At 33.3% G+C, this 14760-nt stretch overlaps 1 protein-coding gene across 4 annotated transcripts in view; it reads right to left on the minus strand.

Annotated features, from left to right (window-relative positions):
• Positions 1–258: 258 nt before the first annotated feature.
• LOC106758545 overlaps positions 259–14760 on the minus strand; it is a 28722-nt gene continuing 14220 nt past the window's right edge. For 2 of the 4 annotated variants that reach the window (XM_022779889.1, XM_014641461.2), the window contains exons 9-12: positions 10087–10833; positions 9210–9962; positions 8732–8792; positions 259–749 (exon numbers count right to left, since the gene is read on the minus strand). In XM_022779889.1, the coding sequence (XP_022635610.1) occupies positions 8775–8792; positions 9210–9962; positions 10087–10833 (1518 nt within the window). In that variant the 3' untranslated portion in view covers positions 259–749; positions 8732–8774. Of the gene's footprint in view, positions 750–8731; positions 8793–9209; positions 9963–10086; positions 10834–13456; positions 13856–14760 lie in introns of those variants that run through there. The other 2 variants (XM_022779888.1, XM_022779890.1) reach the window with 2 other exon arrangements.

Genomic DNA, 14760 nt, shown 5'->3' on the forward strand with positions numbered 1-14760 from the left:
GTATGTAGCAGCTGATGTAAATTGGCTCACCCCTACACTAATTCTCCCTTTAGCATTCCGATATGTTTGATAACAAGGAGTAGCACATATCCAAAAACTAACGTATTTTTGGTAGTCCATTCTACGCCCTTAAACAAAAGGCATTACGAAAATAAATGACAGATATCATAGAACATACACTCTCACAGAACCCATTTGACATTATCATCCTAAAAGACACCCCATTAGAGCTCATGTTTTTTTATCAACAGCGAATAAAATTATGATAAGTACATTGCCTTTTCCTAACATTTTACTCGCAGTCACCCTCACGCAGGTCTATTTGAAACCTGATAGAGATACGTCTCTGTGTGATGAAATACAACTATATCCCTGCCCACCACTTCCAAAGCCATGCCCCCCAGAATATACAAAGAATATAAAACTTAAAAATAACAGGGGTAGCAAATTCCTAAAGCAGTAAATAATGGATGATCTTAAAGTCTCAATTCAAACACGTTATTAAGGTGTGGCAGGCATGACATTGTTACAAAGTTCAATCTTCAAAGTATTTTAAGTTGAGGACTAACATGCATACATAATATAACTAACTTAATCCCATACAATAATGGCCATGTAGGTCCACCTTATTTGTATTTCAAGCATTACAAACAATAAAAAACAGACTTAGAATAAACTTTTGTTCATGATACTTGTATCATCATTGTTCCCTCTGCCTCTGATATTGCAATGCGGAAATCACAGCTAACCTAACAAATAAATAAATAAATAAAAGCACAATTATATGTACAGAAGTTTAACTAATTTGTTTCCAATAAAGTAATCAAATTAATGCAATGACAAGAAATGAGAATTATATTCAACTATTCTGATGGAAGCATACAGCCCCTTATTGTAAATAGCTTTGAAAAGGTATGTGGTAAACAGCATACTCTTACTGTATTTCTTATATTTACAGTGATCCATGTGTAGTTGTTCAAATGAAATCCTAAGTATTTGAAAGTCCGATCTTATGTTTTAATGTGTCTCCAATTATTAAATAAGAGAGACAATTAAGAGAAACAAATAACACACGGGTCTCCATACTTTACTTTTCATGTAACGAAATTAATCATACTTATATCTTTTGGTTATTTTAAACTAGTTATTATAAAAACTCGGTTGGTTTATGAGCATTGTTACATAGGTTAATCTGTTTGTATAATTGATAATTGTTTTATCAGTTATATTCTTCTTTATATGACTGCTCTCTCTGTGTGTTATTAATCAATAATAATAGAATAATTATTTTCTTCCTTTTGCACCCTTTTATCTCTTTCTCCTTATATGGTATTTAGAGCAAAAAAATTTCTCCATGAATTTCCGCCGCTATCAACTCTGATTCATCTCCTTCCTCTTCCAATTTTCTTCCGCAAACTTTAGATAACCCAATTTCTCTAAAACTTGATGATGACAATTTTCTTCTTTGGCAATAAGTTCTTACCACCATTCGGGGACTCAAATTGATGAAGTTCTTGGTTGGATATGTGGCTCCTCCAAAATCCGTGTCCTCTGATAATGCGACAACCATGCCACAACCATTTCTCTAAATCCCGCACACGTTGAATATGACAAACAAGATCATTCATCCTTATGTGCATGTTGTCTCTTTATGCTGGTGACACATCATTCATTGTCTCCAGTAGTGACCACCACCGTCAAACTCGCCTCCTTTTCCTTGTTATGGATCTATGCTTGCGACTTTGATTAGAGCACTTTGGACTTTTAGGTTTCTTTTTCCGCTCCTCATTTATGACCTCATCTTTGAATTATGCTAGTTCTGGCGCTTTCCACGGTCTCTGATCCATCCCTATATACTAATTATGTTAACGTGCATCTCTCCATTCACATATTAGATGCGAATAATTATGCAACTTGTTCATCAAACATTAGGCTTTGACTTAAAACTCAGGGGCATGTTGAACATCTTACTTAAAATGTGGCTTCTATTGCTCCGAGTGATGCTTTCCGTTGATTGAAAATTGGTGCTTAATTATGCATTGTTATCAAATCCACCATTCAATCATCTTTAAAACAATTGTTTTATATATACAAAACATGTTCAAAAGCGAAATTATTATATACTAATGACACTCAACGTATTTAAGATATTTGTCACGATCTTTTTAACGTTGTAGCTCCTTTGCATCATGGCTCCATGGTTAAATATCTGGGAAAATTTCATTTTCTTCTTCGTGAATTTAATGAGCTACTAGTCCAACTTCTACTATTCTCATGTACGAGATCATATTTTGTGGTCTCTTATTGTTCCAAATTTTGCTTCTACTTTTTCCACCCTCTTACACATACCAATTAATTAGATTGATGATTTATACCAGATTCCGCTAATAATCCCTCTACTTTGGCATCTCAATGAGGTTAGCACAACCCTTCTCACAAGCTAGGTAAAGGCGTCACAAGTGTGAGTATTGTCATAAACTTGGTCACAAGATTGATTGGTGTTATGCCTTACATGGTTATCCTCCTTGCTCTGCTGCATTTGACAAATTGACCATCCTTCACCATCATCAAATGTGAAACCCACATCATCTAATACGGTAGGCCCTTCTACTATATTCAATGAATTTCTCAAATGGTATGAGAATTACTAGAATCCTAGTTCAACTTCATTTGTTGCACACATAGATATCTTTTGTTAGCCTCACTCATGGACCTTGGATTCTTGATTCAGGTGCCACCGATCATATTATGGGTAACAAATCTTTGTTTTCTTCTCAATCTTCTACATGTTATTTACCTTCATTTACCTTGGATGATGGATCTAGGGTCTCCTCCCATGGTGTTGGTTCTATTAATCTTTTTTGTTCTTTATCTATTATAATGTTCTTTATGTTCTCGAGTCTCCATTTAACTTATTATCCATCAGTTGTCTCAGTTGTTCCCTTGATTGTGTTATGTCTTTTACCAAAGATCTTATTTCTTTACAAGACCAGAGTTCGGTATTATCCATCAGTTGTCTCAGTTGTTCCCTTGATTGTGTTATGTCTTTTACTAAAGATCTTATTTCTTTACAAGACCAGAGTTCGGGATAGATGATTGGCATCGAATTTGAGTCTCAAGGTCTTTATCACCTACGAGCCTCTACACATGTTAGCAACTTGTTTCGAGTTTGTCAAAGTTATCTAGTTTGTCATGTGAGTCTTGTAAATTAGGGAAACAAAGTCATAGTTCATTTTCTCATAGAGTCTTACAACGTGTTTCATCTCTGTTTATCTTAGTTCACTCTAATATTTAGGGACCAAGTTATGTTAAGTCTAATTTAAGATTTCATTACTTTGTTACTTTTATTGAATTACTCGCGACGTACTTATTCTTAATGAAAAATCGTTCTGAAGCTTTTTTTATCTTTCAATCCTTTTACAACGAAGTTCGAAATCAATTTGGGATTTCTATTCAAACATTGCATAGTGATAATGGCGGTGAGTATCATTCTCATTCATTTAAAATTTTTATGGGTTCTAATGACATTCTGCATCAAACCTCTTGTGTTTATACACCTCAACAAAATGGGGTGGCTAAGTGGAAGAATAGGCATTTTATTGAAACCACTTGTAAAATTTTAATTTTTAATTCATGTTGATGTCCCACAGTCTTTTTTGGATGATGTTGTTCTCGTTGCATGTTATCTTATTAATCGCATACCATCTTCAGTGATAAATAATAAAATCGCTCATTCCATTTTGTTTCCTCATGAACCTCTTAATTCCTTACCTCTTAAGGCTTTTGGATCCACTTGTCTTGTTCATAATTTGAGTCCTATTCTTGATAAACTATCTCCTCAGTCACATATAAATATGTCTTTTCAGGTTTCACTAGATCACATAAAATATATAAATGTTTTTCTCCTTCACTTGGTCACTATTTCTTTCAATGAGTCTTATCTTTATTTTAAGTATCTTTCCCTATGTCTGTGTCTTTGTATATTCCTTGTGTGTCTCCATCTATCATATTCAATATTCCTGTTATATGTGCTCCTCCTTGTTATGTATTAGTTCACCTTCCCAGCCTACACCTCCACCAACTTTTCAGGTGTATAGTCGACGTTTCCGTCCTGCCTCCCTCAATAGGTTGAATCACATGTAGTGCCCAATCCTCCATCTCCTCCGGCTATACCAACTGAGTTTTCACTTCTAGTTAGCCTCCGTACGTAATCCATCTCCTCATTACACTACTTTGATTTATCGTAGATTATCTCCATCTTTTTATACATGCCTTTTCTCTATTTGTACTGTGTCCATTCCTAAAACTGTAGGGAATGCCTTAGCCTAGTCTAGTTGGCATCAGGCCATGTTTGATAAGATTAATGCTTTTTAGAGTAGTGGAACTCGAGAACTCACCTCACTACCATATGAAATCTATTGTTGGTTGTAGATGGGTCTTTGCTATCAAAGTGGGTCCTAATGTACTGTTGATACTTTTTCCTTAATGCCAAAGATGGCTTTATTTTGCTTATTTATATTCATCTCTTCTTTGACACTGGCCTCTTTACAAATTGGATGTAAAAAATGCTTTACTTAATGATGATTTGCAAGAAAAAATTTATATGGAGCAACCTCCAAATTTTGTTCCTCAGGGAGAATCTTCTGGATTGGTATGTGATCTTTGCAAATCTTTATATGGTGTAAAATAGTCTTCTATAGCTTGGTTTGAAAAATTTAGCAGTGTTGTTGAATAGTTTGATATGACTCATAGTGAGGTAGATCATTCAATCTTTTATCGTCACTCTAGTATTGGGTGCATCTATTTAATAGTATATGATGATGATATTGTCCTTACAAGGAGTGACAACCATGACATCTCCTGGATGAAACAACACCTTTGTCACCACTTTCAGACCATAGATCTTGTCAAACTTGGATATTTCTTGGGGGGTTGAGGTAGCACAATCCAATAATGGTATTGTTATATTTCAAAGAAAGTATGCATTGGACATTTTTTAGAAAACTGATTAACGAACTCAAAATCAGCTAACACATCCATGGATCCCAATACCAAACTTCTACCTAATCAAGGGAAGCCTTTCTCAAATCCGGAACAGTACAAAAGATTACTTGGAAAGTTAAACTGTCTTACTGTTACTCGTCCTAATATTTCCTTTGTAGTCAATGTGGTGAGTCAATTTCTCAATTCCCCATATGCAGATCATTGGAATGTAGCCATCCATATATTAAAGTATATTAAATCTCCTGGAAAAGGTTTGCTATACAATCATAGTAATCATGCTAAAGTTGTTTGTTATTAAGATGTTGACTAGGCAGAATCTTCATCTGATAGAAGATCCACTTCGGTGTATTGTGTTTCTATTGGAGGTAACTTTATCTCTTGGAAAAGCAAGAAACAAAATGTAGTGGCAATATCTAATGCAGAAGAAGAATATAGAGCATGCCTCAACCACTTGTGAACTAGTTTGCCTTAAACAGTTACTTGAAGAAGTTCAATTTGGAGATGTAACTCAAATGACACTTATACGTGATAATCAAGTTGTTCTTCATATTAACTCTAATTTTGTCTTTCATGAAATGACCAAGCATATGGAGGTAGATTTTCATTTTACTTGAGAAAAGATTGTATCAGAAGACACCAAGACTACGTTTGTTAACTTGAGTGATGAGTTAGTAGATACTTTTACCAAGCCTTTACGAGACCTAGAATTCATCATATTTGTAACAAGCTTTACACATAATTTATATGTACAAGCTTGATGAGAAATGTTAGAAATGTGTAAACCTAATTGTATATATTTGGGCTTAACCCATATTTTCATTATAAATAGACTACCCTCTATGTTGTTTCAACAGAAGGTGATTAACCCCATACCTAATCTCTTTCTATTTTCATAGGAACAAACTTCAAACATATTATGTTATTATATATGCATCTAATAAGTGCTCAATTTAATTGAATTTTAAGATAATTTTGACATTTATCTTATTTTGATTTTGTTACAATATGCTTAATTCACCCCTATTTAATTTGTTTTATAGTTCTTGATGTGAAATAGAGAGTAAAAGTGTAAAAATGAAAAAAAAATAGAGGAAATTAAGGCATTTTACAGCAAACTAGTTCAGCACAACTACAATGCTACATTTGGGGCTTAAGGCACACAAAGAAAACCTACATTGGAAGGAAAACTTAAGCCTTGACCTATGGCTTAATCCATGAAGAGTTCTTCACCTAGAAGTAATCCCAAGAACAACAACATAAGAACACACAACTTAAGCCATGGAGGAAACCTACCTTAGTTGAAAACCTCACAACAACAGTCACGAAAGCACGAGGCTTGAGCTACAGAGGAAACTCACCTTGGAGGAAAACCTCAAGCAAACCACCTTTGGAAGGATCTAAAACATCACTTTTATGGCTTGAGCAAAAAAATGTTCAGTTGAAGCTATAGAAAGGTAGTTTGAAAAGATCTAGATTAAATCCTCTACGGCTTAAGCGCTAAAAGTTGTGGCTCAAGCCAACCTAGATAGTTATAAATATAGTAATAGAGTAGGAATGGGTCTGTAAGGCTCAAAGGAGATGCTTTCATTATAATTCTTATGTTTAGATGTTGTTGGGATTGCAATATTCTATGATTAGTTGAACTCTCTCGTGTTAAAGTTGGATGTAATTAATCTAAAACTCTTTGTACTTATACTTCTTGAATATTTATTTATGTTTTCATTCAATATGTTTGTTAATTGATTTATGCTTGTTGTTGGATGAATTGATGAGTCATCTTATCTAACTAGCTTAAGATTGAGTGGAAGCTAGTAATAAGTTGTGGCCCAATCAGTTTTCTTGTGGGCTTTTGAATGCTAGGTGTAAGACGTGGGAAATTGTAGAGTGTAAATAAAATATTGTGTCTTGGTTTATTTGTATTTAATGAAAGAGCATGTTTTCATAATTGTTGTGTAGCTTAATTGGTGAGAGTTGTTTGTTGCGTAATGGTCTTGTGGTCCAATCTTGCTAGAAAAATGATTTAATTAAGTGTTTTATTATGTGTATCTTAATTGCTATTCGTATAATTTATGTGTTTTTTTCGTGCAATAGTCAAAGAAACACTTGTAGCATGGTGGTTGTGGTGTGTGTGCTTTAAAGGCAAGGGTCCGAACCTTCCCAATGTATATATTAGAAAGACTATTTGTTTTCCTTGCTTTGGTTGTTTTACCCATGCACTAGATGTGGCTTGAGCACAAGAGGTGTGAGCTAGGAGAAGGTGTCAAAAGAACTGTGAACATTGGAAGAGGAAGAAAGCTAAGATTGTTTTAGGTTAGAGCGTGCTATCTTGGGTTTAATCCTTGTATATAGGGGTCGTCTTGGTGCAGTTTAATTCTCTATTTTGGTAATGGAGTTCCAAAAGGATATAATCAAATATCAGGTTTGGATTTTAATAAAACTTTTAGTCCTATGACAAAGCCTTCTATTATTAGAGTTGTTCTCACCTATATGTTGTTTCAGCTAAATGGCCTATTCATCAACTTGTTATAAATAATGCTTTTATTCATGGTATTTTACAAGAAGATGCTCACATACAACAACCACATGGTTTTTTTCTCTCATGATCCTAACTTGTCTGTAAACTTCATGGAATAAAACAATGTCCAAAGATCATGGTTTAATAAACTCAATCAAACTTTAACGGCTTTTGGACTATTCTACTCTCTTTATACTTGCTTATGTCGATGAAATCATGCCATATCCATTCCATTATTTCTATGCCTCAAAATTGCTTTCCTTCAAAAGATAGGAGACTTTTACACTATTTTTTTTAGAGTTAATTAAAGTGTTTCAAAATTCGTAAATAATTATCGACAAAGAATTCTATAAGTAATATTATTTACAGTTATTTTACCTACGATTCTTTTCATAAATAATCCGTAATATTAATTTCTTATCTACAAAAATTTGTCCTTACCAATATATTTTTATTGTAGGCAATAAACTTTTTTTTTAGTGTTTTGCACTCTTTTTTTCTCCGTCTCCATATAAACATTTCTAATTAAGTTCATTAAAGAATGGAATGTTTATGATATATTTGAGACAAAAGTAATTTAACAATATAATGAATATGACTTTTAAAGATATGTACAAATGGAAGGTTTCAAAGAGCACAAAGAAACATATAAGTTGTTAATTTTGGTAAAATATAGTCTTGTAATTAATGAATTTTCGATAGAAAATAATTTTAAAAGATTAATCATTTGGTGGTGTTGAAATAAAAAGAAAGAGAGAATTTAAGAGTTTCGAGATACAAAAGTTTATAGTGAACAATTTTTATTGCATTAGTTTTGATATATAACTGCAATTAAATTTGAAAAAAAAAAATCTCACACAGTCATAATAATAGAATTAAGAATATAGTTATACCTAAAAGAATATAACTGCTCTTTTCAAATTTATGTATACAACCAAAGAAAATATATAATTTTGGGTGTGGCATTAATTGGTAACTGCTCTCCAACTTGGACATGTAAAATGCAATTGTATCTTTGCAAGATATATATTATGTAAAATATAACATTGGCAGTTTTGATCTTTATGAATCGTTGAATGCGACTAATATTTCTATTCTGTTTTATTTAGTCATTAGTTTCAATTTCTAGTGTTGTATATAAAATATCAAACACTATTAAGATTTAAATGGAAGTGAATTTGCAGTATGGTTGACATGCAGAAATATACTTACCAAATGGTAGAGGAAGAAGAACTCCAAACGCTCATTACTGTCATCATGACTCATGGATTACCTGAATATACGAAAAAAGGTGAGTTGATAGGAAAAACTTTATATAAAAGATTCAGGTTTTTTTTAAAATAAAAGATTTTATAGAGAACCTGGGATTGTTCGTCGGACAAAGATTGTAATGAGATCTTACTCAATTTACTATGAAAGTTTTGATATTGTATTGAAAAAGTACTTTCCATTTCAATTACCTTCCTTTCTTTTTCGTTTTTTCTCTCTTCTTATATATATTAAGTAACAACACACACTTTATTATATCTGAAATTCATTCAGTATTGCAAAATGACAGATTGCATCGAAATAACGGACATGAGTGAAGAAATGACTTTGGATATATAACATCATTCTATTAGAAAAATATTAGTGAAATATACAAAAAAAAAAAAATAGCAATGGAATTAGGATATTAATGAGTTCTTACCTGATTGTGAAACAACTTTTGGATCGTTGTGTTAAGATCGCCGTCAAATGTTGAATCAGAATCTTTTGATGTTTGAATCTTCAAAAAGGTTGGCACTTTAATGAATCCTTGAGAGAAAGTTATCATATTGGGACATTCAGCTACCATCACGTTTTTCAAATATGAGCATTGCAAAGTGGCATTCCCTGAATAAAAGCTTATAAGCTTTGGCAAGGAATTCAGCTCAATTGATCTGAGCCGTATAAATACTATCTCATCACAATCATCTTCATCGTCTTTTTTCACAATTTCTTTGATTGAGTCACACTTCTGTATTTTTACAGTCTCAAGTTTCACCAAACTTTTGAGTGTTGAGAATGTGAATAAATATTCCACCTTTTCACAGAGCTTCACAGATAACTTTGTAAGATTGATGAATGGTTGTACCCACGGGTGCTCTAAACCTATACACTCTAACTCACTTAATTCCAACAAAAATAAACGTTTCAATCCAGCAAGTACTTTGTCGTGAACTTGAAGCTTTTGAGAGGGAAATATCTCCTTCAGACCAAAGCATTTCTGTACTGTAAGCCATTCTAAATTGGGTAGCTTGTGTAAGAAATCAAAAGGCAAACTATCTTTCTCATTGTTATCATCCTCAAAGGATAGTATAAGAGATTCTAATTTACAGAGAAGGTCTTGTGACAAACGTGCATCGCTCATTAGCTTAATGCTTTCCTCATTGAGTGTCAGTCCCTCCAGTTTGGGAGAAACCTAACAATTGAAGTCAAACAAATTCAAAAGACGATGTGTTGATGTTAGTTTGATACTATAAGACAAAATTATATCAATGAAAAGAAAAGGAAACCCAAAAGGTTAAATTATGATGCTTCTTTACCTTTTCAATCGAGAACAAAGGTTGTTGTAAAAAGTTAGTTGGAGCCTCTAAAACTTCTTTTTTACTATCATCATCAAAGCTTGATCTGAATACCTTCAACTTAGGACAACATTCCACATATAAGTGATCTAACAAGGGACATTCTAGATCATGCTTTTTAGGGTAAAAGCAACTCAACAGTGGCATCTTTTCAAGATTTAGATATGACAAACAAGGGAATTCAAACATAATTGTTGTTCCATGTTCCATTTCATCTTCCCTTCCAACTATTTCTACCATTTTCTCACACTCCTGTATATCAAGTATCTTCAACTTCCCAAGATGTTTGGCAAGTGATAAAGGGAACACTGTTACTAGGCTTCCACAACCGTCAACATTCACTTGTTTCAAATTGGAAAAGCTGACAATTCCTTGTAAATTTTCTTTCCATATGCATTTTAAATTTGACAAGTGTTTTAAAGTAAGCTTTTTCAAACCAAAGATTATTCCCTTTGTCTCAACCTCAATCTCATCCGTATCAAATATTACTTGCACTACATCACAGCTATGCACATTCAATTCTTTTAAGTTCTTCAAGTAAGGAAGTATATGAGACGGAATTGCGAAGGATCTATTCCACGTTATATCAAATTCCAGCTTCGTAAAACTTCCAAAAAAGTGGTCTGATATAGTAGGTTTTGTGTGTTGAACTCGCATCATTCCAAGATAATCATGAAGAATCATAAACTTTGAGTAGTTGAAAAAATCCTTACAAGACAAGAAACTCAATGTCAGGATAATCGAAAAGTTTCATATGCTTGATATTTGATTAAGATGACTGGGAGTTGAATGAATACTTAAGTCAAATTTTGGTAATGCTTATTTATTTATGTATTAATTTGTATAATAGGTGCCAATTATCTAAGATATAAAAAGATAAAAATAAGAATAAAAGAGGGCTAAATGTTTTCTGAACAAAATGAAAAAAAAAATGTATTAAAAGGACAATGGAGTGATAACAAGTAGATTTGTTTTGAGAAATAGACCAAGCAGTTGAATCGGAAAAATCTATTAACTCATTTAGTGTTTGGCCTTTTAGAATTACAGACTCAATCTCCAATCGAATTTTTCTATAGTATTTGCTCCATTAGACTTACAAATCCGATCTCCAATTGAATGGATCAATTACGGGAAAACTCGAACAAAATCAGCTTCTAAACTTACAGTTTTGTCAATCAATTGGAATTTTTTTAAAATACTTTTTAAATTTTATTTTGACATTTCCTTAAAATTAAAAAGCGTAAAATTATTTTCTAGAAATCATTTTTTTAAAATAATATTATTATGTATTCTTGAACCTTAAACCTAAATACTACAAATATATTTAATTTTGTAGTTGTGTTTTGTGGTGGTAGATGTTGTCTTGCATCAAATGATAAAGTACATGAGTATTGATAAACCCAAAGTTTATTCTATAACATGCTAGCCACAACTTATGTGAAATGTCCTAGCTTTTTTTACCTATGTAAAATGTTCTTAATTTTTTCTTCCTATCTTAGTCTTTTCTACAATATTCTAGAACTGTTATTACATTTTAGTACTTTTTGTTAGCAATGGGTTTTAGGCCTAACTCAACCCCACAAAACCGGTTTGCAAGGTGAGGTCTGCACCCCACTTATATATTATAAATTGACCTTATCTCTAGTTGATGTGGGACTTCCAACACAACCCCCTCACGTCGAGGTATATACATCTCGAGCGTGAGACTAGATATTAATGGGTGGTCTGATAACGGTCCAATAGTGGGTGGAACAATATGCCCAACAAATATCGCTAGGATAAACTTTAACCATAACTCTGATACCATGTTAGAAATGGGTTTTAGGCCTAACACAACCCCACAAAACCGGCTTGTAAGGTGAGGTCTGCACCCCACTTATATATTATAAATTGGCCTTATCTCTAGTCGATGTGAGACTTCCAACACTTCTATCTTAGGATTTTCTATATTGTTCTAGAATTTGCATTACACTTTAATACTCCTCCTTAATGCAAATTCGATAACTCAAAGCATAATGCGTAATAGTTCAAATCTTGGTCGTGGTAATGCATTAGTAAAAATATCTGCAATTTGGTCTTCTGTTGGGCAGTACTCGAGTCGAATTTGTTTAGTTGTCTCTTAATGAAGTGGTATTTAATGGCTATGTGTTTTGTTCTTTGATGATGGACTAGATTTTTTGCTATTGTTGTTGTCGATTTATTGTTCCAATAGATAATAATCGGTCCATCTTGTGGTGCACCCATTTATTCAAGTATTCTTCACAGCCATATTGCTCGACTCGTGGTTTCAACAACTGCTACATACTCTACTACTGTTGTGGATTGTGCCACGATTGCTTGCTTCTTTAATGCCCAAGATAAAATACATAATCCTAGTGAGAAACCGTATCCTGACACACTCTTCATGTCATCCATTGATCCTACCCAATCACTATTTATGTAGTCAATCATTCTTGAGTTAGTCATGGTTTTGTACGATATACTAAACTTATTTGTACCTTGTAGAAATCTTAAAATTATTTTCCCTACTCCATAATGAATTTGACTTCGCTTTTGCATGAATCTTGATAGAAGACTTGTAGCATACATAATTTATGGCTGTATGGTTGTGAGATACATGAGATTTACAATTAAACACCTGTAGCGTGATGCATTTGCCTCTTGTGCTCCATCATCTTTTTGAACTTCTCATTTACGACCAACGAATTAGCAATCGATTTACAATCATTCATCTTGAACTTCTTTAGTAAATCTTCAATATATTTCAATTGAAAGATAAATATTTCGATTTGACATCCAATTGATAGATGTTCCATCATTTCTGTGTTGCAAGAGCTATTAAAACTCTAATTGTATCTAAGCGAGCAACTGGAGCAAATGTAACATTGTTGTTCATTCTTAGTTGTTATGAGTAGCCTTTAACGACCAATCTTGCCTTGTGCTTTTGTATTTTCCATCAAGGTTAAGTGTTGTTTTATATATCCATTTCACTTCTATGATGTCTTTTCCATAAGGGCAATTTACAAGTTCACAAATGTTAGTCTTCTCGATTATTTTAATCTCTTCTTCTGTAGCCTTAACCCATACTTCTTGCATTGGTGCTTCTTCGTGACAATTAGGCTCAATTATGGTCAAATTGTAAGTTAAATATATGTGTACCAAATATCTTATTCGTCATGGACTGGATCCAGGTGAAGAATCTTGTTGTTGTGGAGGTGGAGAAAGAATACCTGAATTTTCTGCCTCTTCTTAAGTTCTTCTTGAGATTGTTGCAGTAGAAGTAAAATGTTGTTTTTAACTCCCAATTCCAAGAATCATTTTCATCAACTTCAACATCTCGACTAATGATGAGCTTTTTTGTTTGTAGGTTGTAGACTCGATAGCCTTTTGACTGTGTGTTATATCCCAAGAATATTCCTCGTATAGTCTTCTCTTCAAGCTTGTGCCTCTTTTGGTTAGGAACATGTATGTAGCAGATAGATCCAAATACTCGTAAGTGTTTAGATGATGATTTTCTTCCACTCCAAACATCACTAGGAGTCTTGTCTTGGACTGCCTTAATTAGACATTTATTTAGAATATCAATTGTAGTTTAGATTGCTTCATCCCAAAAAGTGTTAGGCATACTTTTCTCTCCTAGCATTGATCTTGTCATCTTCATGATTATGCGATTCTTTCTCTTTGACACACCATTTGGTTGTGAAGTAAATGCGACTGTAAGTTGTCAACACTATATTAAGACAGAAGGTTAGTATCATCTCATTGTCTCCTTATATGTTGATGAACTTATCTAAACATAAAATAATATGGAGATGATGAAAGAATTTAACGAAGACATGATGAAGACATTTGAGATGTTCGACCTTGGATTGATGAACTATTTCCTTGCTATAGAGGTGAAACAACAAAAAGAAGGTATATTCACTACAACAAAACTTGATATTACCGATAGTCAAAATCCACCGGTAATGAATAAAATTCATCGATAAATTAAAATTACCGAAGCTTTATCAATGGTCAAAAATTCTTCGGTAAAAGTATTGTCGATAAATCTTTCAATAATTACCGACAAAAAATCCCATCTATAAATTTATTGGTAAATATCGCGATCTGATTCACCTTCTTCCTCATTCTACTTATTTTTCTTTCTTTTATTTTTATCCATCCAGACAAAAGAACACATTAAAAAAATATCGCTCATGCCAAACAATGTAAGGTGCGTCTTTGATCATAAGGGAAGTGACAAACGTTGGCTTTGACTGTACATAGATAAGATAACGACGGTGTTGTGTAGTGGTGGCAGTGTCGTTGCATAGTTTCGTGAAAGAGGAAGAATGGAGGCAATGCCCATTCCCTACACATGCTAGAGAAGAAAAAAATGGAGTGGAAGACCTCAAACGCAATGTCATCAGTAGAGACAGACACGGGAGCCTGATTGAAAGGAGGTGGACGCAGCTAGGCTTGTAGCTGCGATGGTGAGATGGGGAAGTAGGAGAAGAAGGAGGTTGCCTCGCGAAAATTTAACTTGTATGTCTCGCAGACAGAGAGAAAAAATGGGCGAGAAAATTTTTACTCGTTTTCCCAATGGATTTACAGATGGATTTTCTGTCGGTAATGTATATTTCACTTATTGAC

The sequence above is a fragment of the Vigna radiata genome, chromosome 4 (genome assembly GCF_000741045.1).
Source record: "Vigna radiata var. radiata cultivar VC1973A chromosome 4, Vradiata_ver6, whole genome shotgun sequence".
In the NCBI taxonomy this organism is placed as follows: domain Eukaryota; kingdom Viridiplantae; phylum Streptophyta; class Magnoliopsida; order Fabales; family Fabaceae; genus Vigna; species Vigna radiata.